The 20,334-nt window shown below is 46.5% G+C and overlaps 2 protein-coding genes and 1 long non-coding RNA gene across 3 annotated transcripts; all 3 read right to left on the bottom strand.

Annotated features, from left to right (window-relative positions):
- Window positions 1-2,139: 2,139 nt before the first annotated feature.
- Window positions 2,140-8,586, bottom strand: ZC3H10 (zinc finger CCCH-type containing 10). The gene is made up of 3 exons (XM_040232910.1): window positions 8,432-8,586; window positions 7,580-7,643; window positions 2,140-6,151 (listed from the first exon to the last, which is right to left on the bottom strand). The coding sequence occupies exon 3, from the start codon at window positions 6,094-6,096 to the stop codon at window positions 4,789-4,791; it is 1,308 nt and encodes a 435-aa protein (XP_040088844.1). The 5' UTR covers window positions 6,097-6,151; window positions 7,580-7,643; window positions 8,432-8,586; the 3' UTR covers window positions 2,140-4,788.
- A 350-nt stretch (window positions 8,587-8,936) lies between these two features.
- LOC120857433 lies at window positions 8,937-10,466 on the bottom strand. Its single transcript, XR_005719657.1, has 4 exons — window positions 10,383-10,466; window positions 10,244-10,268; window positions 9,536-9,558; window positions 8,937-9,273 (listed from the first exon to the last, which is right to left on the bottom strand). It is a non-coding gene; the product is annotated as an uncharacterized LOC120857433 (long non-coding RNA).
- Window positions 10,467-12,101: 1,635 nt separating this feature from the next.
- Window positions 12,102-19,864, bottom strand: PA2G4 (proliferation-associated 2G4). Its single transcript, XM_040232908.1, has 13 exons — window positions 19,364-19,864; window positions 17,442-17,570; window positions 17,081-17,186; window positions 16,918-16,987; window positions 16,577-16,669; window positions 15,063-15,126; window positions 14,742-14,820; window positions 14,483-14,561; window positions 14,265-14,398; window positions 13,872-13,966; window positions 13,641-13,768; window positions 13,432-13,485; window positions 12,102-13,218 (listed from the first exon to the last, which is right to left on the bottom strand). The coding sequence occupies exons 1-13, from the start codon at window positions 19,449-19,451 to the stop codon at window positions 13,153-13,155; spliced, it is 1,185 nt and encodes a 394-aa protein (XP_040088842.1). The 5' UTR covers window positions 19,452-19,864; the 3' UTR covers window positions 12,102-13,152.
- Between the last annotated feature and the right edge of the window lie 470 nt (window positions 19,865-20,334).

Genomic DNA, 20,334 nt, shown 5'->3' with positions numbered 1-20,334 from the left:
TTTTCATTCTTTAAGCATATTCCTTATCCTTCCACTTTTTTTCTGGCTGTCCTTACAAAAGGAAAGGAAATTACCCTATTTGGAATGAAAGTGTTCAGTGACCTACCCTATCTTGTTCCTAGTCTTCTGCGTCGTCTATGTAATGAGAGTCTCTGGAAAACAAAAAACTGGAAAGTCTGAAAATTAGAGTTTAGATAATTCAGACTTCAGGCAAGAGGTTGGGGGGGTGGAAAGCAGGTTGAATAGGAAGTGAAGTTTATCTTTAGAAATCTCCAAGTATGTCCATTCTGCCTCCAAGAATTAGTCATCTCTATTTTAAAGAGGTTAAAACTAAACTGGATCCAAAGGGAGGTGGGGGCTCAGCTGTAGCAGAAGTGATTATATTTTCCAAGAATTTCTGACTTTGAGGAACCACTAGGACACTAAAATGGTTAATCAAGAGTAATGAGACAATTCTGTTTCTCATTTGCCTGTGTTACAAGGAAGGTTTAGAATATAGTCAGATGTGGAATTCAGTGCTACACTGCACTAAGTAGGTTTAGGAATGAAAAAATTCAGGGTACACTGAATGAGGACTCTTGTTACCAGTTAACTGGACTTAAAAGTGTTGTCTAGGGACTTAGAAACTGGGCTGATTGGAAGCCCAGGAGGGGCGGATTGGCCATGATTACTTTTTAATGCAATATATGTGGGGCTTGTGTTACTGTTTGATTTGCAGCTGTTAAAATTTTTATTTAGCTCTGCAGGGCATAGATTTCATCAGGGTATGTTTCATCAAAGCTGTTTAAAACTTATCCCTGCCCAGCCTTCCTCCCTTAAATTTTCTCACTTCCCTTTCTGTACTTCTCTGAAACAGTAACTAAACTGCTTCTTTCAGTTTGCAGAACTGTATAAAGAACAATTTTCTGTCTGTCTTTGTTCTCCATATCCTGAGATGAACAGGTATAGAAGGAGTTCAAGGGGTTATTTCTGATTCCTTGGAGGAAGTAAGAATGATTTGTCTGCCCACCAGCTGATGAAACAGAACCACGGCAGGAAAATGGATGAACATCCTTAGAGAAAAACCTTTCTAATAAAACTAAAATTTGCCAAATACTGGAGTAGAGGGAAGGAGTCCCTTAGGCTTGGGGATGGAGGGTGACTTATGGAAGTTCCTTTCCAAACTTTTCCCCTTTCTCATCCTATCCAGATCAGACCCTCCTAGTGAAGACAGCGTGTGGAGGACAAAAGCTCATCCTCAGGAAGGTCTCTTCGCAACTGGCACCCAGCAACCACAGAATCAGCAGCTGCAATGCAGGCACCAGAACAAGTAAACAGGGTGGGGACCCACACTGACAATTCTGCTGCCCAGGTGCCACCTGGTGGTGATAAGCAGTAAGTGGGTAACAGGAAAAAGGATGGCCATTTGTTAGAGGAAGTGTCTAAGGGAGGAGAGCATTGAGACTTCCTGGTTTTGCATTCTGCCTTTATATGTAAATTACAATTGCCTCCCAGGGTTGGAAATGGTAACCTGGTCCCTGGCTACTCTTCAAGATGGCAGTGGCAACAAAATTTGAGGAAACTTCCTCTGTATTCCTTACAAGTTACTGGAAGGTAGTGGTCCCATTGTTGGATGGCTCTATTATTAGCACTTATCTTATGCCAAGCTGGAGTCTGACTCTCTGAAGAGATTCGTGGATCCATTCTCTACTAGTTGTGGAACCTTGGGTAGATAACCTTTAAGCCTTTCTCCTCTGGGAAACAAGTACAATAATAATGCCCATTGTGTCAATGAAATACTGCATGTAAAGTGACAAGCACAGTGCCTAGGTTTATATTAAGTACTCACATGTTAGCTATTTTCTAGAACTCTCTGCTTGAGCAGCAAGACAGGAATTTTATTAGGTAGGCCTTCAAATATCTGAAGACATCTATGGGGTCTACCCACAGTCTTATCGATTTTTTTTTCCAGATACCCCACTTGTTTGCCACTGGCCTTCTGTAAAAACTATCTAGAAGAACACACAATACTTTAGAACTGACTCCTGTCAGACAGACATGGTACAACTACTATGTTTACAATGCACAACTATGGTTCTTTTATCCTATGGAGCTTCTAGAAAGGTGCTAGAACACAACAGGCTCGTAATATTAACTGCCTTATTATGAAGAATATTTTAATTTTTTTGCAGCCAGTTGGAAGTCCCATGTTGCTCTCATGTGAATTATTGCTAATATAGAGTTCTACATTTCTCAGGCAGGTTCAAGTAATTTTTAGGGGCAGAGTCAATCGAAATTGACACTTCAGATTAGTCAATCCAAGTTACTGACATTTCCAGAATTACTTCGTATTTTTTTGTGTTGTTGGTGAGTAGGCTTTTCATATTTTTATACAATGAAAAAAATATAGCCCTTGGGTATATCTCTAACATGAATGTGCTCATCAACATTTACTAGGCACAAACGTTCGGTTTTGATTCCATCAAATTCTACTATTAACTGACCCATAATTATTCTCTTATCTGCAGTGACTTAGGTGAGAAAGAGGAAAGCAGTTTCTGACATCTGGGAAATGGCCTGACACAGCTGGCCTTTGGAATTATTAGGGGGCTGACCTGGGTTCACAGGTACTGTTTGGACACAATCTCACAAAACACCAACATCAGACAAGGGCACTCAGTGCTTGTGATGAAGTGAGTCAAAAAAAAAACAAAACAAAAACCAAGATCACAATTTTGTTTAAGGGCTAAACAAGGTCAGTGTGCAAACCTTAAATTGCAAACATCTCCCTCTCCCAGCTAATGAGTGACCACTGCTTCATTACTTATTGCAGTTTCAGCTTCACTTTAGTCTGTCCTTTTTCTAGATAAGATACCCAATCATACAATTTTCCCTGCTTCCCTAACAGCACCCAGTTTAAAGTGAAGCTCTATTTCCTTGAACCTTCTCCAAACTCAATGAAAGTCCAAGTCCTATAGGTCCTTTCTAACATCCTCTTGCAAGACACACATGGTGTCCTCTCTCCATCATCAGTGTTAAATCCATCCAACTTACTCAACTGTAGGTATATTCTTGGTGGTCTTTAGCTGGAGCAAATTAAAAAATACATACAACATCTGCAGTTTCCCAACTCTACCTCTTTAGAGATACTTGGCAAAAAAAAAAAAAAGTTAGCTCATCAGTTTGGCTAGGACGAATTCATGTTGGTATCTATGATCACATTTGTCTAAATGCTCATAAACCATCTCTTTAATAATCCAGAATTATATCAGAAAATCAACATTAAGCTTATCAATGTGTGGCTTCTAGAATCCACAAACAGTATTTCAGTATTTGCCCATCTTCAGTCTTTTGCACCCCCTCCCCTTTTTAAAAATGACTGGCCTTGACTTAGCCCACCATCTCCAATCCCAGGTGTATACTGAATGATCACCCAAACAAGAGCAAGAGGTAGCACGAGATATGATGGGGGAAGAATAAACCAGGATCACTTTCTCTACCCCAAATCCACTGTCCCATTAGACTATTCCCCTGAGTTGCTTCCCCTACATCAGCCATGAGCTGAGGAGGAACTGAGGTTTGGCTACTGGGACCCTTGGCCTTATTGACTCTTAACTGGATTTAAAACCTCTGTGGTCCTATGTGGAAGCAGAGGGAAGTAAGGGATGAACCCCAAGGCTTGTGTCCCCAGAACTCTCCTTTCCCCAGCACCTCTTAAGCCTTGAAGGCTTAAGGCATTGGGAACTGAGAAAAGGATGCGGTAGGAGGGACGTTGCTGTCAACAACTCGGAGAGGAACTGCCACCTGCCCTGGTCTGTTTGAATAAGGGAAGGATCTGTCGACACATACCCCATTCCCATTTCCCAGCACATCCACCCTCCTTAGTACCTGCCCCCCTAAATGACCCTGGGAGCCCTAGTTACTAAGGCAACCTGGGGATAGTACATGCAGATAGAAACCAGAATGGATGGGACTATTTTTAAACTAGACCAGGTGGCTCCAATGGTCTTACCCCACAAAGTGCCTTCCCTGAAGCCCCATCTGATCCTGCTGCTCTGGGCTCCTACCCTTCACTGGCCTTCATCCATCCTCACCCAAGCTGTGTGAGAGTGGGGTCTTTATTCCATTTTGGCAGGACATCTATTTACTGCTCCCATCTTCCACACAGAATGTCTAAGCAAGTTTTCACTGCCTCCTTTGTCAAAAATAACTTTTTTTATTTCTTTGGAACGTGGTTGGCCCTGCCCTCTGGATGTCCAGGTCAAGCCAAGGTAATGAATGCTCCCCTAGTCTTTGGGCTGGAGTACTACGGTCCCCATCTTCCCACGGGCCCAGGAGCAGTTCCTGTATTGTCCAACTCAACTAGGCCCCAAACTATCTGAAGGCTCCTAACAGGCCTTCTCTCCTGGCCACCCACTTCCTATTCTTTCCTGGCTTCCCCTCTGGGCAGGGTATTTTTTTCTTCCAAAGCCAGTGCTGGAACCTGTGCTGTGCAGAAAAGAGGACAAGACCAAGGATGTCCCCCAAATTCCCATCAGAGGACACACGCCCCTCAGTCAGTCCTTCGTCTGTGGCCTTCAGTCTGCACTCCTACACAACCCCGAGAGGCCTGAAGGAAGATGGACAAGAGGAGCCTCATAAAAGGCAGGTGGGAGGAAACACACCAACCCAACCCAAACTCCTCGCAGTCTCTCATCCTAGTTCATGAGTGAGCCCTTCGGACAGGGCCCTGGAGGACTAGGCGAGTGGGTGAAGGCCCCTCAACTCCAGCCCTGGGAGACTATACCAGGGGAGTGTCCATTAGCCCCATCAGTGTGGCATGGCTGTGATTCGCATGCTCTGGGAAGCGATGGGGTAAGTCACCATGGGGGTGGTGGTGTGGCTCATTGTGATTCCTGCCAAGGGTTGGGCCATCGACACAGCCACAGGGGCCACAGGAGCCACTGATACAGCCACAGGAGCCATGGAGACAGGTGGGGGTGCCATTCCCTGGGCAATTGTTTGAGCCAGAGCAGCTGACAGTGGCGCGATCTCTGGGTTCAAGTGTGGGGGTGGGGGTGGTGGGGCAGCAGGAGGTGCAGCATTAGTTGGAGGAGCAGCCGGAGCTCCAGCAGGGGCCACGAGTTCCTGCTGGGACACGGGGCGAGGCTGCAGAGCCTGGCTGCTGAGAGTAGTGTGAGTCTGGGCAATGCCATGGTTAAAAGTGGCGACAGTACCCACAGTGGGGGCCAGAGTCTGTTCAGTTGCTGGTGCAGTGGAGCTCAGGGTCATGACCTTGGCCTGATTGCGGAACTGCGCATTTTGTTCCAGTAGTACTTCATTGGTAGCCAGAAGGTTGCTGACCTGCTTCTTGAGCTCCTCTACCCGCTTCCTGAGCATGGCATTCTCCTCCTCTAGCAGTCTGCACTCCACTCCTCGGGGTGGAGCAAGGCTGTAGTCATAGGATTCAAAATGGGGACCATCTGGGGGGCAGCATCCACCTCGCCGGCGCTTGGGGCCTGGTTCATGGTCCTCAAAGCCCCTGTCAGGGAGGTCGTAAATATCATAGAGATCATGACGTCGTCCTGGGGGAACGGGGCCTGTTGAACCCCCACCACCAGTGCCGCCTCCACCCCGAGCATCAAACTCAAAATCCCGTTGCAGGTGACGGAACTTGCACTTGGCTCCTCTCTGGCAGTCACCCTTGAGAAAGTCACGGCAGATTGGGACCTCCTCCTTCCCATTTGGTAGGTCAGCTGGTGACAGGCCTAGGCCGGCTGCCACTTTCTGCCTCAGCCGAGGGGGCAGCTCTCCTGTCTTTTTATAGCCATCCTCATCCTCCTTGGAGCCATGGATAAATCGGCAGTTGGGGCGGCTACATTCCTTGTTCTGGAAGTCATGGCAGAAGATGAACTCGTTTTTGCTTACTCCCAAGTTGGACACCTCACTCATGTCTGGATGGCGATAGCGGCAACGCTTCCCTCGCTTGCACACATTCCTCAGGAAGTCTCTACAGATGGCATCTGAACTGGCCCCGCCACTGCCTGCCCCCGTCCCACTGGCCTCCTCGCTGCCACCGCCTCCAGGGCCTCCACTGCTGCTCCCAGTGCCGTTGGCATAGCTGTCCCGGTCAGGCATCCTGGTCCCTCCCAACTCAGGGCTTTCTTCCTTTTCTTGCCACTCTTGGTGACCGCTAGGAAAGAGAAGAACTGTGTCAAACTGGAGTCCTCCAGGAAGGCCAAACTTTTCCTGACTATCAGGCAGTCCAACAAGAGGCAGGCCAGAGGGACAATGGTATTGGAGATGGAGAAGCTATCGGATGAGCACTCTGCCTGGACTGGCTGGCTTATCAGAAGTCCTGCCCAGGCCCTGTGCTCCTGGTCTGTGTCAGAATGATTCACACTTGCCTGGCTGATGGAGCAGGAAGAGAGTTGGGGTGAAGCCACCTCATATAACCATGACATACCAAAGAGGCAGAGGGAGAGATTAGTGTTAGATTTTATTTCCCCTCCTGAACTGACTTTATTAAATCTGTGGAAGCAAAATTAAAACTGCTGTTGGTGTCTGATCAGGTTAAGAGGAGACTAGAACTCTGGCTAAGATAAGCTGGTGAGCTACTAATGGCAATGGATAATGGGATACTGGTGACATTGCCTCCCTGATCCCCTCTTCCACGGGATGTCAGGCGAGGATTCTGTGAAGAAACAGATATCCAGACCCCAGGAAGTCCTGAGTAAAGAGACTGGTATCACCACCTTGAGGGCAATATATGAATTTGTCATTTTTTGGAGTTCTCTCCCAGATTACCACTATTCTCAACTCTAGGATGGTCAGCCCCCTTCCCTCCATTTCAGGGGAAGAATTCAACAGCTAGAATCTCCACTTATAGACCCCCAAAGAACAAAACCATCTGTGGCAAGATCAAGGCAATAGAAAGGTGTTAATTTCACAGGAACAAGTAACCTGTTTTTCTTCACTCTATACCCCTCCTACCCTCCATGGAAAGATCTCACTGACATCAAACCACACCATTCCTAACTCCAAGAAGATCTTCTTTATTTATAGACGCTATAAAAGCTTTTTAAGTCTCCTCTTTCCCAAGAGATCTCAGGAATGTCAGTCCACTGCCCTGGTTCTAACCCTCTCCTTTCCCCACCCCCAACAAGACTAGGAGTCCCTGCTACCACGTGTCTGACCTCCTAAGCCTTTCCTAAGCAGTGTTCAGGCTCCCCCTGCTGTTCAAACAGGAAAACTTCATATTGTTTCCCCTTGAGTTTAAGGGAATCTTCACAACTTCTTTGGCCTTGATGCCCCCAACCACCCAGTCTGTTGCCTTGACTTTGTTTTCAAGGCAAAATGATCCCGAAAATATACCGACTGGATCACAGGCCAGAGTTGCAAAAGAATCTGTAAAAGAGGTCCTCTTTCTCCAAAGGGAGATAGTCCCAGAATAGTAAAAGCAATCAAGGAAAAGAGTGGGAAAAGAAAAGATACAAACTTTTACTAAAAGGGAACTGACCTGCTGAATAATAAATGGCATCTATCCAAGCCTGACCCATGTTACAAGTCCCACCAGAAGCAGATCTCTTCCCCACCCAACTTTCCCAGGATTGCGTGATACCTGAGGTAGCTCAGGTGAAGTCCGGGGCTCCTGTGGGTCTCCACCTCCACATCACTGCTGGGTTCTGAGCAGGAGAAAAACAAGAGACTTGGGTGTGAGAAGGGGTAAGAATGGAGAACTACAGGGTGGTTGCTGCTGCAAGAATGAAGTCTGACAAAATGGAAAGAGCTCTAGGCACTCCAAGATTTTCTTCGGATTCAAACTGAACTTCCCCTGTCAAGGGGAGAAGCTGCTAGTAAGAAGAGTAGTATGGGACAGCACTAATTTGGATGGCCTAGGAGAGAGAGTTGGAAAACCAGCTCTGAGTGAACAAAGGGTAAGGGACGCTTCTCGAGATGAAGGAGAGTGTAGGGATCAAAGCCCGGAGTCGGGTTGGGCTTAGGAACTCCGAATAGGGGGCCGTGCAAGGGCTGCGACTGACAGTGCAATGGGATGGCGGGTTAGACTTGGGGGCGGTGATTATGACGCTTCTCAACACCCAGAGTTTGGGGGTGGGTGGAAAAGTCCTAGGAGTTTCCCGGAGCAAGTCTTTGGCCTGGCAGCTTCTGTGCAGTGCCGCCGGGGCTCTGCCGGGGACCACATGAATAGGACACTAAGGGAGCACGAAGTGAAGCAGGGAAGGGAACTCCAGGTGACATCAAGCAGAGGGGATGGGCAAGGGTGTGACGTCACGGAGCTGGCGTTTGCTCGCGAAGCGGGGTCAGTCAGAAAAGGGGTTCGGCCCTACGACGTGAGGAACAGCCAACTCGGTCCTGGGGGGCCTTGTGTAGCCCGGCCGAGCCCAGCCGCTGGGCCGGCCCCGACTCCTCCCCTCCGGGCGCGGCCTCCACCTAAGTCTCCCGCCTCCCTCACCTGCCGCCGCCGCCGTAGTTGCTGCTGCCGCCTGCCGGTCCTCTAGCTTCGACAAAGAGCCGCCTACCCTATCGCCCTTCCGCTTCCTGCGGAAGAAATGACGCTCTAGCTACCAGACCCGGAACCACACTCTGTGGTGTGCGAAGTACTTGCGCGACTAGCCGCAGGAAGTTCCCAGCAAGCTTTGCGTGTCACCATGGCAACCCGACCCATGGGCAAAACGACTCAAAGCGGAGTTCTGTAACGTTGACCTAGATAAGAGCGGACCCTGTTGCTCCTATGCCCGCGAAATCAACTTGAAAACCGTCCCTGGCGTTTACGCCCTTTCCAGGAAGTAAAGGCCACCCAATCCTCTAGCAGCTCTTAAGACCGGAACCCACACTTCTCGCCCCCCGACTTGTAGATGTAAAACTTGACTTTTTCTACAACAGGGAGTAGAGACAGACTGTACTGATAAGTGAATCCCCAGCTATTGTAACCATAAAAAACCACATAACACACAAAATTTTTCTTCAGCTAAGACGGCAAAAGAGATGATTTATTGTACACGTTACATTCAGCCACAACTGAGAAGAGAACTAGTCCATAGTTATCACAGGTCCAAGGCAATAAGAGGGACGGCTTTGATATGAGCAAGGTAGGTCTCTCAAAGGTGGTCAAGGCGATCAGAATGGCCATAGATGTTCCAGATCCATTGAGAAGTTTTAGATAGCAGGCATGCAGTCCACACTTTGTACCAGCGTCCCTGGCCTCTGGCTTCCCTTGTTTCTGCTTCTGTGGCTTCCATAGGTGTACAAGTTTACTTGGACCTCTGCCTCATCTTTCTTCTTTTGCGCTTCAGCCTGAAAACCAGACATAAGAATACACCTCGGGCCCACAAACCTGAGTTGTCTTTCCCTCCAATCTTAAATGTGCACCCAATACAAAGGACAGGCAAAATCAATCAACACTACGATTCTGTCGTCTTCTGCTCAATTCATGGCTTTGGCCAGTCAATATTCATAAGTTGTTTTGGATTTCTAAACCAAACGTTCGTCCCAAGTTTTGTCCACTTTCCTTCACTCCCCCCGCCCCCGCTCCAGTACTAACTACGTCCCAGCATACCTGCGCATTCGCTTCTTCCTCCACTGGCAACCGATTATAAACCAAGGACAAGAGAATAAAACAAGACATCATTAGTTTCAGTAACAATGTTTAGATAGGGATATGAAGAACACTAGGGGAGGCTTCCTCGGTGGCTCAGACGGTAAGGAATCTGCCTGCAATACAGGAGACTCAGGTTCAATCCCTGGGTAAGGGAGATTACCTGGAAAAGGGAATGGCAACCCACTCCAGTATTCTTGCTTGGAAAATTCCATGGGCAGAGGAGCCTGGCGGGCTACAGCCCACAGGATCGCAAGGGTCGGACACGACTGAGCGACTAACACTTTCATAACTTTCATGAAAAGCACTACTTAGAACCGGGTGGATTCTTCATCAAGTAGGAGGACTCAAGTCTCAGTAAACCACATCAACAATCTGGACTGCCACCTGGATCCCAGACGTAAAACCCTGAATCCTGCCTGCATGCGCTCTCTCCCACTTTCAGCATCTCTCGCCATAGAACTTACCTACCACCTATTCTGCTTTTCCCCACAGAACTTACCCACCACCTAATCTGCTTCTCCTCAAACTATCCTTCCTCTCACATTAGCTCGTGAGCACAACCTGAGAACCCGGCGAAACCGGAACGATGGCCGATTTCCCTTGCCAAGGTCTCCCCTACCAACAGCCAATTCTTACAGCTTTAGCTCACTGGCAGGGACTGCTTACCTTCGCTCTCATGGTGCAGAGGTTTCTACGGGTAAAGAAAAAAAGTCTGCGGTTAGTTTGCTGTAATGATGGTAAGTGCAGAGATCAGATGTTTATGGATTGTAGTTGGAACACGAACACAGCCATCACTGACACTCACCTCAAAAGATGGCGCTAAGGCCGAGAGATCGCCAGGGGCTCGCCTACGGATATTTAATGGAATACTCAGTGTCGTCACTTCCGCTTTCTCGCCCTGCCCCTAGGGGCGGGGTTGCCCAAGGGGCGTAACGATAGTGTTTGGCAGTCCGCTGGTGTGTGAAAAGTGATTAAGCTAGGAAAATTCTGTTGGAAATCAGTATTTTGATGTACAAGATTCCTCTCACCTGTTTTATTATGAGGATACTGTATTATTTAGATATGAGCACATATTTCCAATAAGAGACCTAGAGGCGCAAACGAGCTAAGTGTAGCTACTTCCGCCTTCCCTCTCCTTGCTTCATGGGAGTTGCAGTTTCCTGGAGACATCCTCCATTTTACTGTGGATTGAGGCGGACTGTACAAAAAGTCCTGATTTGTTTTACTGGTTTACCTTATTTATTAAACTAAATATCTGCAGGTTCGATTTTGGAACTTCCAAAGGTCCTAAGATTGCAGAACATTGAAAGGATATAAAGCGGGGAATTGAGAAAGCTGTTATACTACAAAAAGATACCTTTGTTACTGTGGAAAATAAACTTTTTTCCTAGTCAACTGTGGTCTTTCCCTACAATGCCTGAGGCAGAATGTCATAACATTCCTGGCCACAATGCATCTTGTTTAGAAAATACTTCAGTGATTCTCCCTCTGCAGAGTGTGTGGTAAGTCGCTTCAGTCGTGTCACATTAACAAATTAACGACACATCTAATTAATGGACTGAAGGAAAGCCCGATCAGCTACATGTATCTTTAGGCAGGAATAGTATTTGGTGATATGACAGCTTCCCAGTATCAAGATATGGTTTGGTCAGAAGCACCCAAAAAAGACACCGTAAGATTTGGCTACAGAAAACGTGTATTATGAAGGATGAAAGAAAACCCTTCATCATACAGACTTCACCTTATTCACTATAAGATGGAATGAGGCTTGTTATGATTCTTTTTAGTGTTTTCTCTAGAAAACTTCACCTTTTTACTTCTGGAAAATTAGGTTTCTAAATTTCAAGTTCTTAAGTGGCTCTAGTATTGTCACCAATGGACTGTAACGTGTTTGAAAACGAAAATAACCACCGCCCCCACCAAGATATCAAACCCACTGGGATTTCACCTGTTGATTGCTATAAACCCTAAGGAAGAGATCTGTGTTCAGTTTAATTCAGTTAACTCAGCAGTAACATATAAAAAATGCTCTAATACATGCATTACCCATCAAATCTCAGGGTGGCTTGAAAAAATGCATTAACACTAAAGACATTCTTCCTGGCTTCCTAAACCAAGACAATCACTTTGCAGTTTAATTTTTTTGCAATAAACATTGTGTTCTAAATAGTGTCAGCAGTAAGGGGTATGGTTTTTACTTCAGAAAACTAGACCAAACTCCCATAGAAAATGTACCATTAATTCACAAAACCCAGGAGTTTTATGTCTTCCCCCAACCCAAGTTATTCAGTATTTTACAAAAGTAGAATATGGCTATAGAAAACTGGTTTCAGGGATTTCCCCAGCAGTCCAGTGGTTCAGATTCCGTGCTTTCACTGCAGGGGGTACAGGTTTGATCCTTGGTTGGAGAACCAAGATCCTGCATGGCATAAGGCAAGGCCAAAAAACCCCCCAAAACTGGTTCCAAATGATCATCACTTCAGCTCACTCTCCACCATCAAATAAGAGCAGCATACACACATGATTATGAGCAAATCCAAATTTATTTTAATGCCATGTCATTTTCAATGTGTTTAAAAACCTCATAAGTTAGTGGGAGCCCTAGTTCCCTGGGACAGCATGCCAGAGGTACTGAAAGGTCATCTTTCTCTCCAAACCCCTAGCAATTAATCCAAGTCCACAGCTTCAGAAAGCCAGGAGTTTTGTCTCTTCAGTCTGCTCCTCTGGTTACACATCTTTCTTTCAAGGAAGGGAAGTCAAAATATTTCAAACAGGGAACAAAACCACAGTGGAGCTTCCAGCTCAGGTTTCTAAGATCGAGCAAGGGAAGAACCCCACTGACTTCAAAGAAATGGACAAAGTTGAGATGGATTACTTCTTTACAGCCTTGTGGAGGGAGGAAAAACTGTCCTGTAGAACAAAACTGACTACAAAGATTTACAAATGAGGATCCAAATGACAGATGAGAATCCATTGGTAAATGCAGGCTCCAGCTCCTAAAAATGGGAGGGGCCTGGCTCGACAGCCTGGATCATAAAAGGAATCTGCCACATGTGAAGAAAAACAGTCTGAAGAATAGCTCCTCTCTATTTTGAGGCCTGATAAAAGACTTGGGGAAAGTGGGAACAGAGAGGAACAAGCCCCAACAGATGGGAAAATGCTGACACCGGAGTGGTATAAAAAAATTTCATCTGAGTTTTTAGTGGTGGTGGCTATGTTAGCCTCCTCCCGTTCTGTTGTAGGGCCATAAACCTTGACCAAGCAGAGAATAGTAGAAAAAGGCTAGAAAGAGGGGCTTGAAAACGATGGATTTTGACTCCTGATTTTATTATTCAATTTCTCTTTTCTATTTAAAGTAGTCTTCGGTGGCTGGGAAGCCTGGCCTCCCAAGACCAGAGTCAGTTGGAGCTGGTTGTTGTTGGAAGGGGGCTGGGATGGGGGACTGGGAGGAGGACAGGGAGACCCCGCTCTGCTCGCGGTCCTGGATGGAGAAGTCGAACTGCACTTCACAGAGCCTGGGGTGTGGTGGGAAGGGAATGAGGCAGGAGTGGCAAGCTGGGGGGATGGGACCCACCTCAGTCCCCAGCTTCATTCTCTTCTAAAGTTTCCCCACTGGTAGCATTCTCTGCAGTCTTAGAGGCCTACATTCATGGAAAGGAGAGAAGATGTGTCAGTTTCCAACAACTTAGGGTACTGTCTGGGGGACCAAGGCAAGAATATTCCTAATTCTCTAAGTCAGGGCTGAGATGAGGAGAAATAAGGATATATCGACAACCTATATCCCCACCAAGACCCAGGAAAGTGAATAAAGATGATCAGGTTCACCCCACCAGGGAGGGATGATCATAACAAACCTTCTTTTTTTTCTTTTTCTGGGTTTTCCGACTTGCAGAACTCTGGAGGAGTGCCTGCAAAACAGAAGAAAGTAAACAAATTTTGAGGAACATGGAGCAAATGCCAAGTGCTACTCTCGGCACTGCAGCTCTTCTCAGGACTTCCCGTCACTCAGTCCTCACTCCCAGAAAAAGTGCTATGTCCCTGCTCCTTTCCATCACACACTAACCTTGAGCTCTGCATCCTGGACCTCCATCTCGGACTTGTAAAGGTCAGGCTCAAAAGGACCACTGGTTATCCGCATGGGGCCATTGGGCATAAGCAGAACTGTAAATTTAAACTGGGCAACAAATTCACCTATGAGAGAAACAAAGTGTTTTGATAGAATGTCCCCTTGCCTTCAAGGAGAAGGGGACCATAATCAGAGGCTTCAAACTACAACTCTCTTCTCAGAACTCACCCTCCTTCTCATAGAGAACATTAAATGGTTGTAGCAGTTCATGTTTGGCGCACTCCACCACACCCATGCGGGCCTTCTTCTCATCTTCAAATGCTCTGGGGAGAGAAAGACAAATTCAGGTATCCTTAACTCCCTGTCATGTCTTACCACTTTGTTCCTGTTTTTGAATAACTCCTACCCTCAGGCAGAAATCATGCGTAGGATTGCTTTTTCTTTTACACTACTTCCTATGAGAGGGAGAAAGAGAGAAGGCATGCATGCAGGCTGGAGCTACAAGTCTAGGTAGAAGACGAGGAAAAGAGGACAAGCGGGGTAGGGAAAGGAAAGAGATTTGGCTGTATGGTCTACAGGTCAGACTGTTCCAAGTCCTGTCCTCACTAAGTGTAGTAGTACCTTAAAGTAAAGGGCATGGCATCAAAACGCCTTTCGACCTCACTGAAGAAGGCACGGGAAGTTTTCATTTTCAGGCCATACTGCTTAGAAGGGTCTCTCTTGTAAATGGTGGTTCTCTGTCCTGCATCCTTGGCCTATAAAAGATCATATTTGATCTGGTGCTCTTGGAACCCACACCCAGCCTCCCCTCTCTGCCGGATCTGGTAAACATCCATCACCTTGCCCTCTCCTGAGCTGACGAGAACATCCACAGCATATACTTCATGTACCTCAAATTCCGCTTTTTCATGGTCTTTCCTAAAAGAACAGAAAGGGAACAGTAAGGAGCAATAAGTAGTTCCTGGAGCTTAGAAGAGAAGGTGGATAAGATCAGTCCAGGTTAGAGGAGACGGTGGATAAGATTAGCCTGGAGTATATAAGAAGTTTGTAACTAGTCTTATATGACAGAAGGTAGAGGGTGGGATACAGGGCACCTACTTCTGCTGGTCTGTGGGATTCTGGATAATGGTTTTCTCTCCATCAATGACATGCTGCTTCAACTGGTGTGACAGCATACCTGTAGAAGACAAAGCCTGTGGCACCACTCATCTAGAATCCCCAAAGGTTTCCAACCCACCTACCCAAGTAGAGCCACAGAGCAGGCAATGAGAGCAAAGTGCCCAGCTATGGAAACTCGGGGCACTGAGGTTTGGGGCTTGGATTATGCCAGAGCCAGGATGGATGCTCAGGGGAACAAAAGTCTTAATTCTGCTAAACCACTCATACTGAGACCCTCAACCCCACTATCTGAAGTCTTACCTTCTATTGGTGTGCAATTAAATGAGTGGGCAACTTTGTTCCAGGCTTCTGTCACTTGTGTGTTCTAGAAGTACAAGATCAAATAAAACGTAAAATACCAGGAGCTAGTAAGTTGTCTACTATGAGAAGCAGCAGCATAAAGAACTGAGTTCTAATATCCTCCAGCAAATGCAATGATTCTCAGTAATTTTTCATTTCATAGCCCTAGCATCTTACAACCTAGAAATCAAATTTGCATACCATTTTACAAAGCGCTATCACAAAGATGGTCTACTTAGACAACAGTTCTGTAAGGTGACTAGTGCCAACAATTCTGTATGGTAATCTACATCCTAATCTGAAGGAGGAAACTGAGGCTCAGAAGGGTTACATGATTTGCTCAACGTTAAACCAGTTAACCAAAAGAACCTGGTATAAACTCAGGTTTTCGGATCACAGTGTTTAGTCCATGATACCTGGCATTCTAACCTGTTGAAAGGGTACAGAAAGTTTTATTTTGTCCTCTTTACCTCTTTCAATCATGAGCTGATCCTCACCTAAATTATAGTTAAGACAAAAAGGAAAGTGAATTTCCAATCATAGCTATTATTAAACTACATGTCAGGTACTGTGATAATCACTTTATATGGATCATCTCAATCTTCACAACCCTGTGAGAATGAGGCACAATTTAATTTTTCCCACTTTACAGATGAGGAAATTTTGAAGTTATTTCATTTTAAATCAGTAGTGGGTGGTAATGGGATGAGAATCCAGAAAGTCTCATGTCATAGCTAGACAACAGCCACTACATTAATAGTATCTTATAGTAAGCATATAAATAATAAAAATAATCAATGTGTAAAATAATAATAGCTAACAAAAGGGTTAACTATGTGCCAGGTACTATTCAAAGTGCTTTATAATAGCTCTTTGATAGATACCACTGCAAGAAAACTACAACAGAGACTGAAGTAAAAACAATGCAATTAAGTGATAATGGGGACAAATGGATGAAAAGGGTGAAGAGCACAGAGAAAGAGGATGCTTTATGTATTGAACAGGTTCTGAAATCTAAGTGTTAGACAAAGTCTCCACTAGTAGTCTAACATGTTATTGTATGAATTCATGAGAAATTTATGATCCCTGGATGTCCTAATATTGTCTTGGAAGGGTCTTTGGCCTTTCTTTGCCACCAATTTACTGGTACTATTATTATTTTTGTGTTCTAAGCTTTTAAAACTTAGTTTCAATATCTGTGTTTTTTTGTGAACTATCTATCTCAAATTATTTCCGGGAACAATACACATCCAAAACACGAAAGAGGAAGGATCTCTATAGGCTCCATGAGAAAAGGAGCACCCATCATCCCCTTACAGTGAGCATCATACCACCTAAGGTAGGCACTAAGATTTAACATCTCTTCGGTTTAAACTCTTTTAGTTCCTGCCTCTTCTCTTTCAGTATAGAATAGCAGTACATCCTGAATGCACCTTTGGCTCTATCAAGCTTTGGACTTGGACTAAACAGCTCACCTGATTTCCAGGTTTGACCAGGCGTAGGGCAGCTTCAGCACAAAGGTGAGCTGCCTTAATGACATCTGCTTTCCGCCCTGTTACTTGGGTCCCCTGTAGAGGAGGAAATGCAGTCAGTGCCTTCCCAAAAAGCTGATCAGTTAATATCTGTGTGTCCATTATGTATCCAGTGGTCAGGAGAGAAACCACCCTTTCCCCTTTTATTTCTCTAGAGATTCTCAAAATTTAATGTCGTGGTAGTAGGTAAGGATAAGAGGCAGCAGTGGGAAAAAAAAACCCAGCAGCAGTGGACCCATCCCAGCTCCCCACTGGCTGAATACAGTTCAAAGCAGTCCACCTACCTGAGCTACATCAACCACAAAAGTGTGAGCCACATTAGCGATGAAGCCATCCACGTGGACCCCAAGGTCACTGAAAGGCAAGACAGGGAGTACAGCATTAGCAACTGGCACTATTGTGAATGCCGAGGAAAAAGACAAGTGCTCTAAAATGGTTTAAGCTTACATTTTTACCAAGTCACCTTCCTTGAGAATATAGTCCTGGTCGCTCTTCAAAGGGGAGAAGTGACATACACAGTTATTTACTGAAATGCTGGTGGGAAAGGCAATACCTGTAAAGAAACAATCAGCCTTACTGCCCTGCTCGCTCTCTTGGAACCCTCCTGCCCCTCCAAAAAATGAATGGATTTTCTTCAGGGTCTTGTTTAAGTTTGATCAGTCTGGATTGAGTGGGAAACTGAATTCCCCTTGCCATTCCAAATTTCCAAATATCTCAACCAGTGCTGGGGTAAAGGTTGCATTATTACAGTAAAACAAACAGGACTCAATAAGGGTCAAACTTAATTAGGAGGGGATTGTTTTTTTACCTTTCTTCATTTCTTTTTCTTTTTTGAAAATCTTCCCTGTTTCTTCCATTATCATGGCATCCCCTTTCTCACATAGGCTCAGTACCGACACACCTGAACAGGATGCTTCCACCAAAGACCGAAGTACCCCTGGGAACAGAATCCCATATATCAGTCCTGAATGTGTTGTCTAAGTTAACGTCCAAGAAACACCTAGAAGTCGGACTTCGAGTTTCTGAGTCCAACTTAGAAATATTCCCTAGTACCACTGCTCTAAGGATAAAAAAAAAAGAGGAATATGTTTTGCCTCCTAGAATGTACCTGTCATCTCTATAAATCTCTACCTTCCTCTCCTTAACTTAAAAAAGCCAACACTCCCTTTCCTCCTTTATATAGTGTGACAGCTAGGTATATGCATCACCTGTCTCCTAAGGCAAGGGAGACTTTCCAAAGATGATACTTGTGGTATGGTAGGACAGATTTATGAACTTCAAGGGCATTCTCACCAAGATATCCAACACATGCAAAGCAGACTGGAGGAAATTTATAGGCATCAGGGATAAGAAGGTAGACATACAATTGCTGACTCCAAGCTGATGCATTGTTAAATGCTACCTTCTTCCTTTCCCAGACACCCCAATTAGGAGGTGTTAGTAATCTCAATTTATGTAGACTTATTTCTTCAAATAACAAGTCAAGGAGACTTAACCTCGGTCCCTGGGCTCAAAGAAGTATGTGACCCAAAAGAGTTTCAAACTGGTACTGGGAATCACTGGTGCCTCAGAAGTTATAAACTGCAAGAGGGAAAAACTTTTTTCTGATTCAAATCACTACATATCCATTGTGTTACAAAGCATTTATTCTGTTCACCCATACCCTCTCCATGGTCTATCCTGGACTTCAGATTTTATTTTTGTGATCCAAGTTTTGGTGATTCTTTGAAAGTCTGAAAAAGTCAGATTTTCAGTCACAGGATCAAAAGCATCCTAAATGCCTATCTTTACTGTCTGAACCATTTAAAAGCCCAAGACAAGCATTTTGTGTCCCCTAACTGGGTTTTAAATTGGAAAGAGAGAATATAGAAAGGGAGACATCTGTAGAGAGTGGCAGGCAGCTGCTGAGAAAGTCAAGAGCACAATCTTATTAAGGATGACTTCTGAGATTCTAACTTCAGACCCCCTTTAACAGCACTATTCATAGGTTTGACTGGCTGGGGTGAGAAGGACCTCAAAACACTTCTACAGTTGTGAAACACCTAAGATCAAATTAGACGACTAACTAAAGCCAACTCCGCAGATTGGAGGTACAATGAACAACTTCAAGAAAAGTCAAACAAGAGTTATGGGGTGCTCTCTAACGGTCCCTGAGTTGGCCCTAGAGTAGAAGGCGGCCCCCACCAGGGAAGGAGTTGAAGTAAAGAACGAAGGACTACAGCAAAGCACGTGGTAGGCAAGCTGGTGTCAGGGACATAGCGGAGGAAGGTAGCCGGCGAGCCGCAGGGGACCTGGCAACACGTGCCGGCCAGGCTCCTGACGGCGGGGAGCCGCGACAAAATAAAAGCAATTCCTTTTCGAGGTGGTCTCGCTGCCACCAATATCAGAGACAGAAATCTGAACTGAAGGGTGAGGAGCAGGAGGTACACCTCGCCTCCTTACCAACGGCCTAGGGTCGGGGCTGGCCAGGGGCCCAGCTCTGCTCTTCTCCCAGCCGCCCTGCCGACCGTCCGCCAGAATCTCCAGAGACTCCAGCCCAGGCCCAGCCTCTCGGGTCCCAGGCGCGACACGGAGCCTGCCCACCACGCCACCTCCAGCGGACCTGAACTGGGCCCTCACTAACCCACACTGCGTGACCCCACCGCTCCAGCTCTCAGGAGCCAACCCATCACCGTCTCCCTTGACTCTCCCTCCCAGCCTCAATATTCGGACCCCTGAGGCCGCACTCACGGTTAGCAATGTCGCCCCCCATCTTATACTTGGTCACGACCAGGTCCTCAGCGATAGTTTGCTCCTGTTGCTCGTCCTCGCCCGACATCTTCCCACCACCACTGCAGCCTCGTTTCTCTTGAGCCGCCGCCTCTGTCGCCCTTCTCAGCCACAAGCTGTGGTCAGAAACCCCTTCGATCCGCGAGGAGACCGCGAGCAAAAGCGCGAGCAAGCTAGGGAGCGGGAGGGCGGGCGAGAGCGAGAAACTGCGAACGCGCGGGCTGAGGCGCAGGGCACGCTGGGACAACGAGTCCCTCCTACTGCCAACCCCTAGTCGCCCTCGCGGACTACCGAACTACAATCTCCAGCATGCTTTTCGCGCCCCTAAGGCAGGCCCTGGGGCCTTGCCCTCCGAGAGCCTCGCACGCTGGAATCGCCGAGCACGCTGGGAAGGGTCAGGCTCCGGCGGGAAGGCGGAGCCGTTGGAAAGCACGAGGGGAAGCGTGGTTTCTCCCTGAAAAACCATATCCACCAGGAACGACGAGGGATAACCCGTAATAGAGAGGGGCGGGGTAAGGGGAAGGGGCGGAGCTACGGCAGCGAAACAGGTTTGGAGGCTGAGGGGCGGGGTGGAGCCGAGGCGAGTTGGGAGGATCGTAATAAGGGTGGCAAGGTGGGATACGCCCTTCCCTGAGTCCCTGGAGCGGCCGGCGAGACCGGCCGGGCCAGTCCTCTTGTCCTCAGGTGCTGGGAGAACCGGGAGGGGCAGAGCAGGTATGGAAAGAGATCGGGAGGGAGTCCGGGAAGCAGGGGCTGCTTGGGCAGCCAGATTTCTGAGCGATTATCCCGATCTAAAGACCGGACTCCCACTGAAGATGGCACTGTTGTTCTAACAACAGGCTTTGATGGCCATCGCGGGGGGAAGTGTTCACAGAGACTTTTTTTAAAAGAGAATGAGTTTTAAAACATGAATTTCAGTATTCTACCTCTTA

The sequence above is a fragment of the Oryx dammah genome, unplaced genomic scaffold, assembly GCF_014754425.2.
Source record: "Oryx dammah isolate SB20612 unplaced genomic scaffold, SCBI_Odam_1.1 HiC_scaffold_29, whole genome shotgun sequence".
NCBI classification, from domain to species: Eukaryota; Metazoa; Chordata; class Mammalia; order Artiodactyla; family Bovidae; genus Oryx; species Oryx dammah.
Note: the sequence above shows the minus strand (reverse complement) of the source record. Positions and strands in the feature narration are given on the sequence as shown.

Excerpts from the sequence above, each read along its gene's own strand:
- ZC3H10 (XM_040232910.1), bottom strand. The coding sequence starts at position 6,096 with ATGCCTGACCGGGACAGCTATGCCAACGGCACTGGGAGCAGCAGTGGA.
- PA2G4 (XM_040232908.1), bottom strand. The coding sequence starts at position 19,451 with ATGTCGGGCGAGGACGAGCAACAGGAGCAAACTATCGCTGAGGACCTG. Across the intron at positions 13,769-13,871 it reads TGTTCTCTATGAGAAGGAGG|GTGAATTTGTTGCCCAGTTT; the intron begins GTGAGTTCTGAG and ends TTTCTCTCATAG. Across the intron at positions 13,219-13,431 it reads AGAAAAAGAAAAAAAAGAAG|GCCTCTAAGACTGCAGAGAA; the intron begins GTTTGTTATGAT and ends CCATGAATGTAG.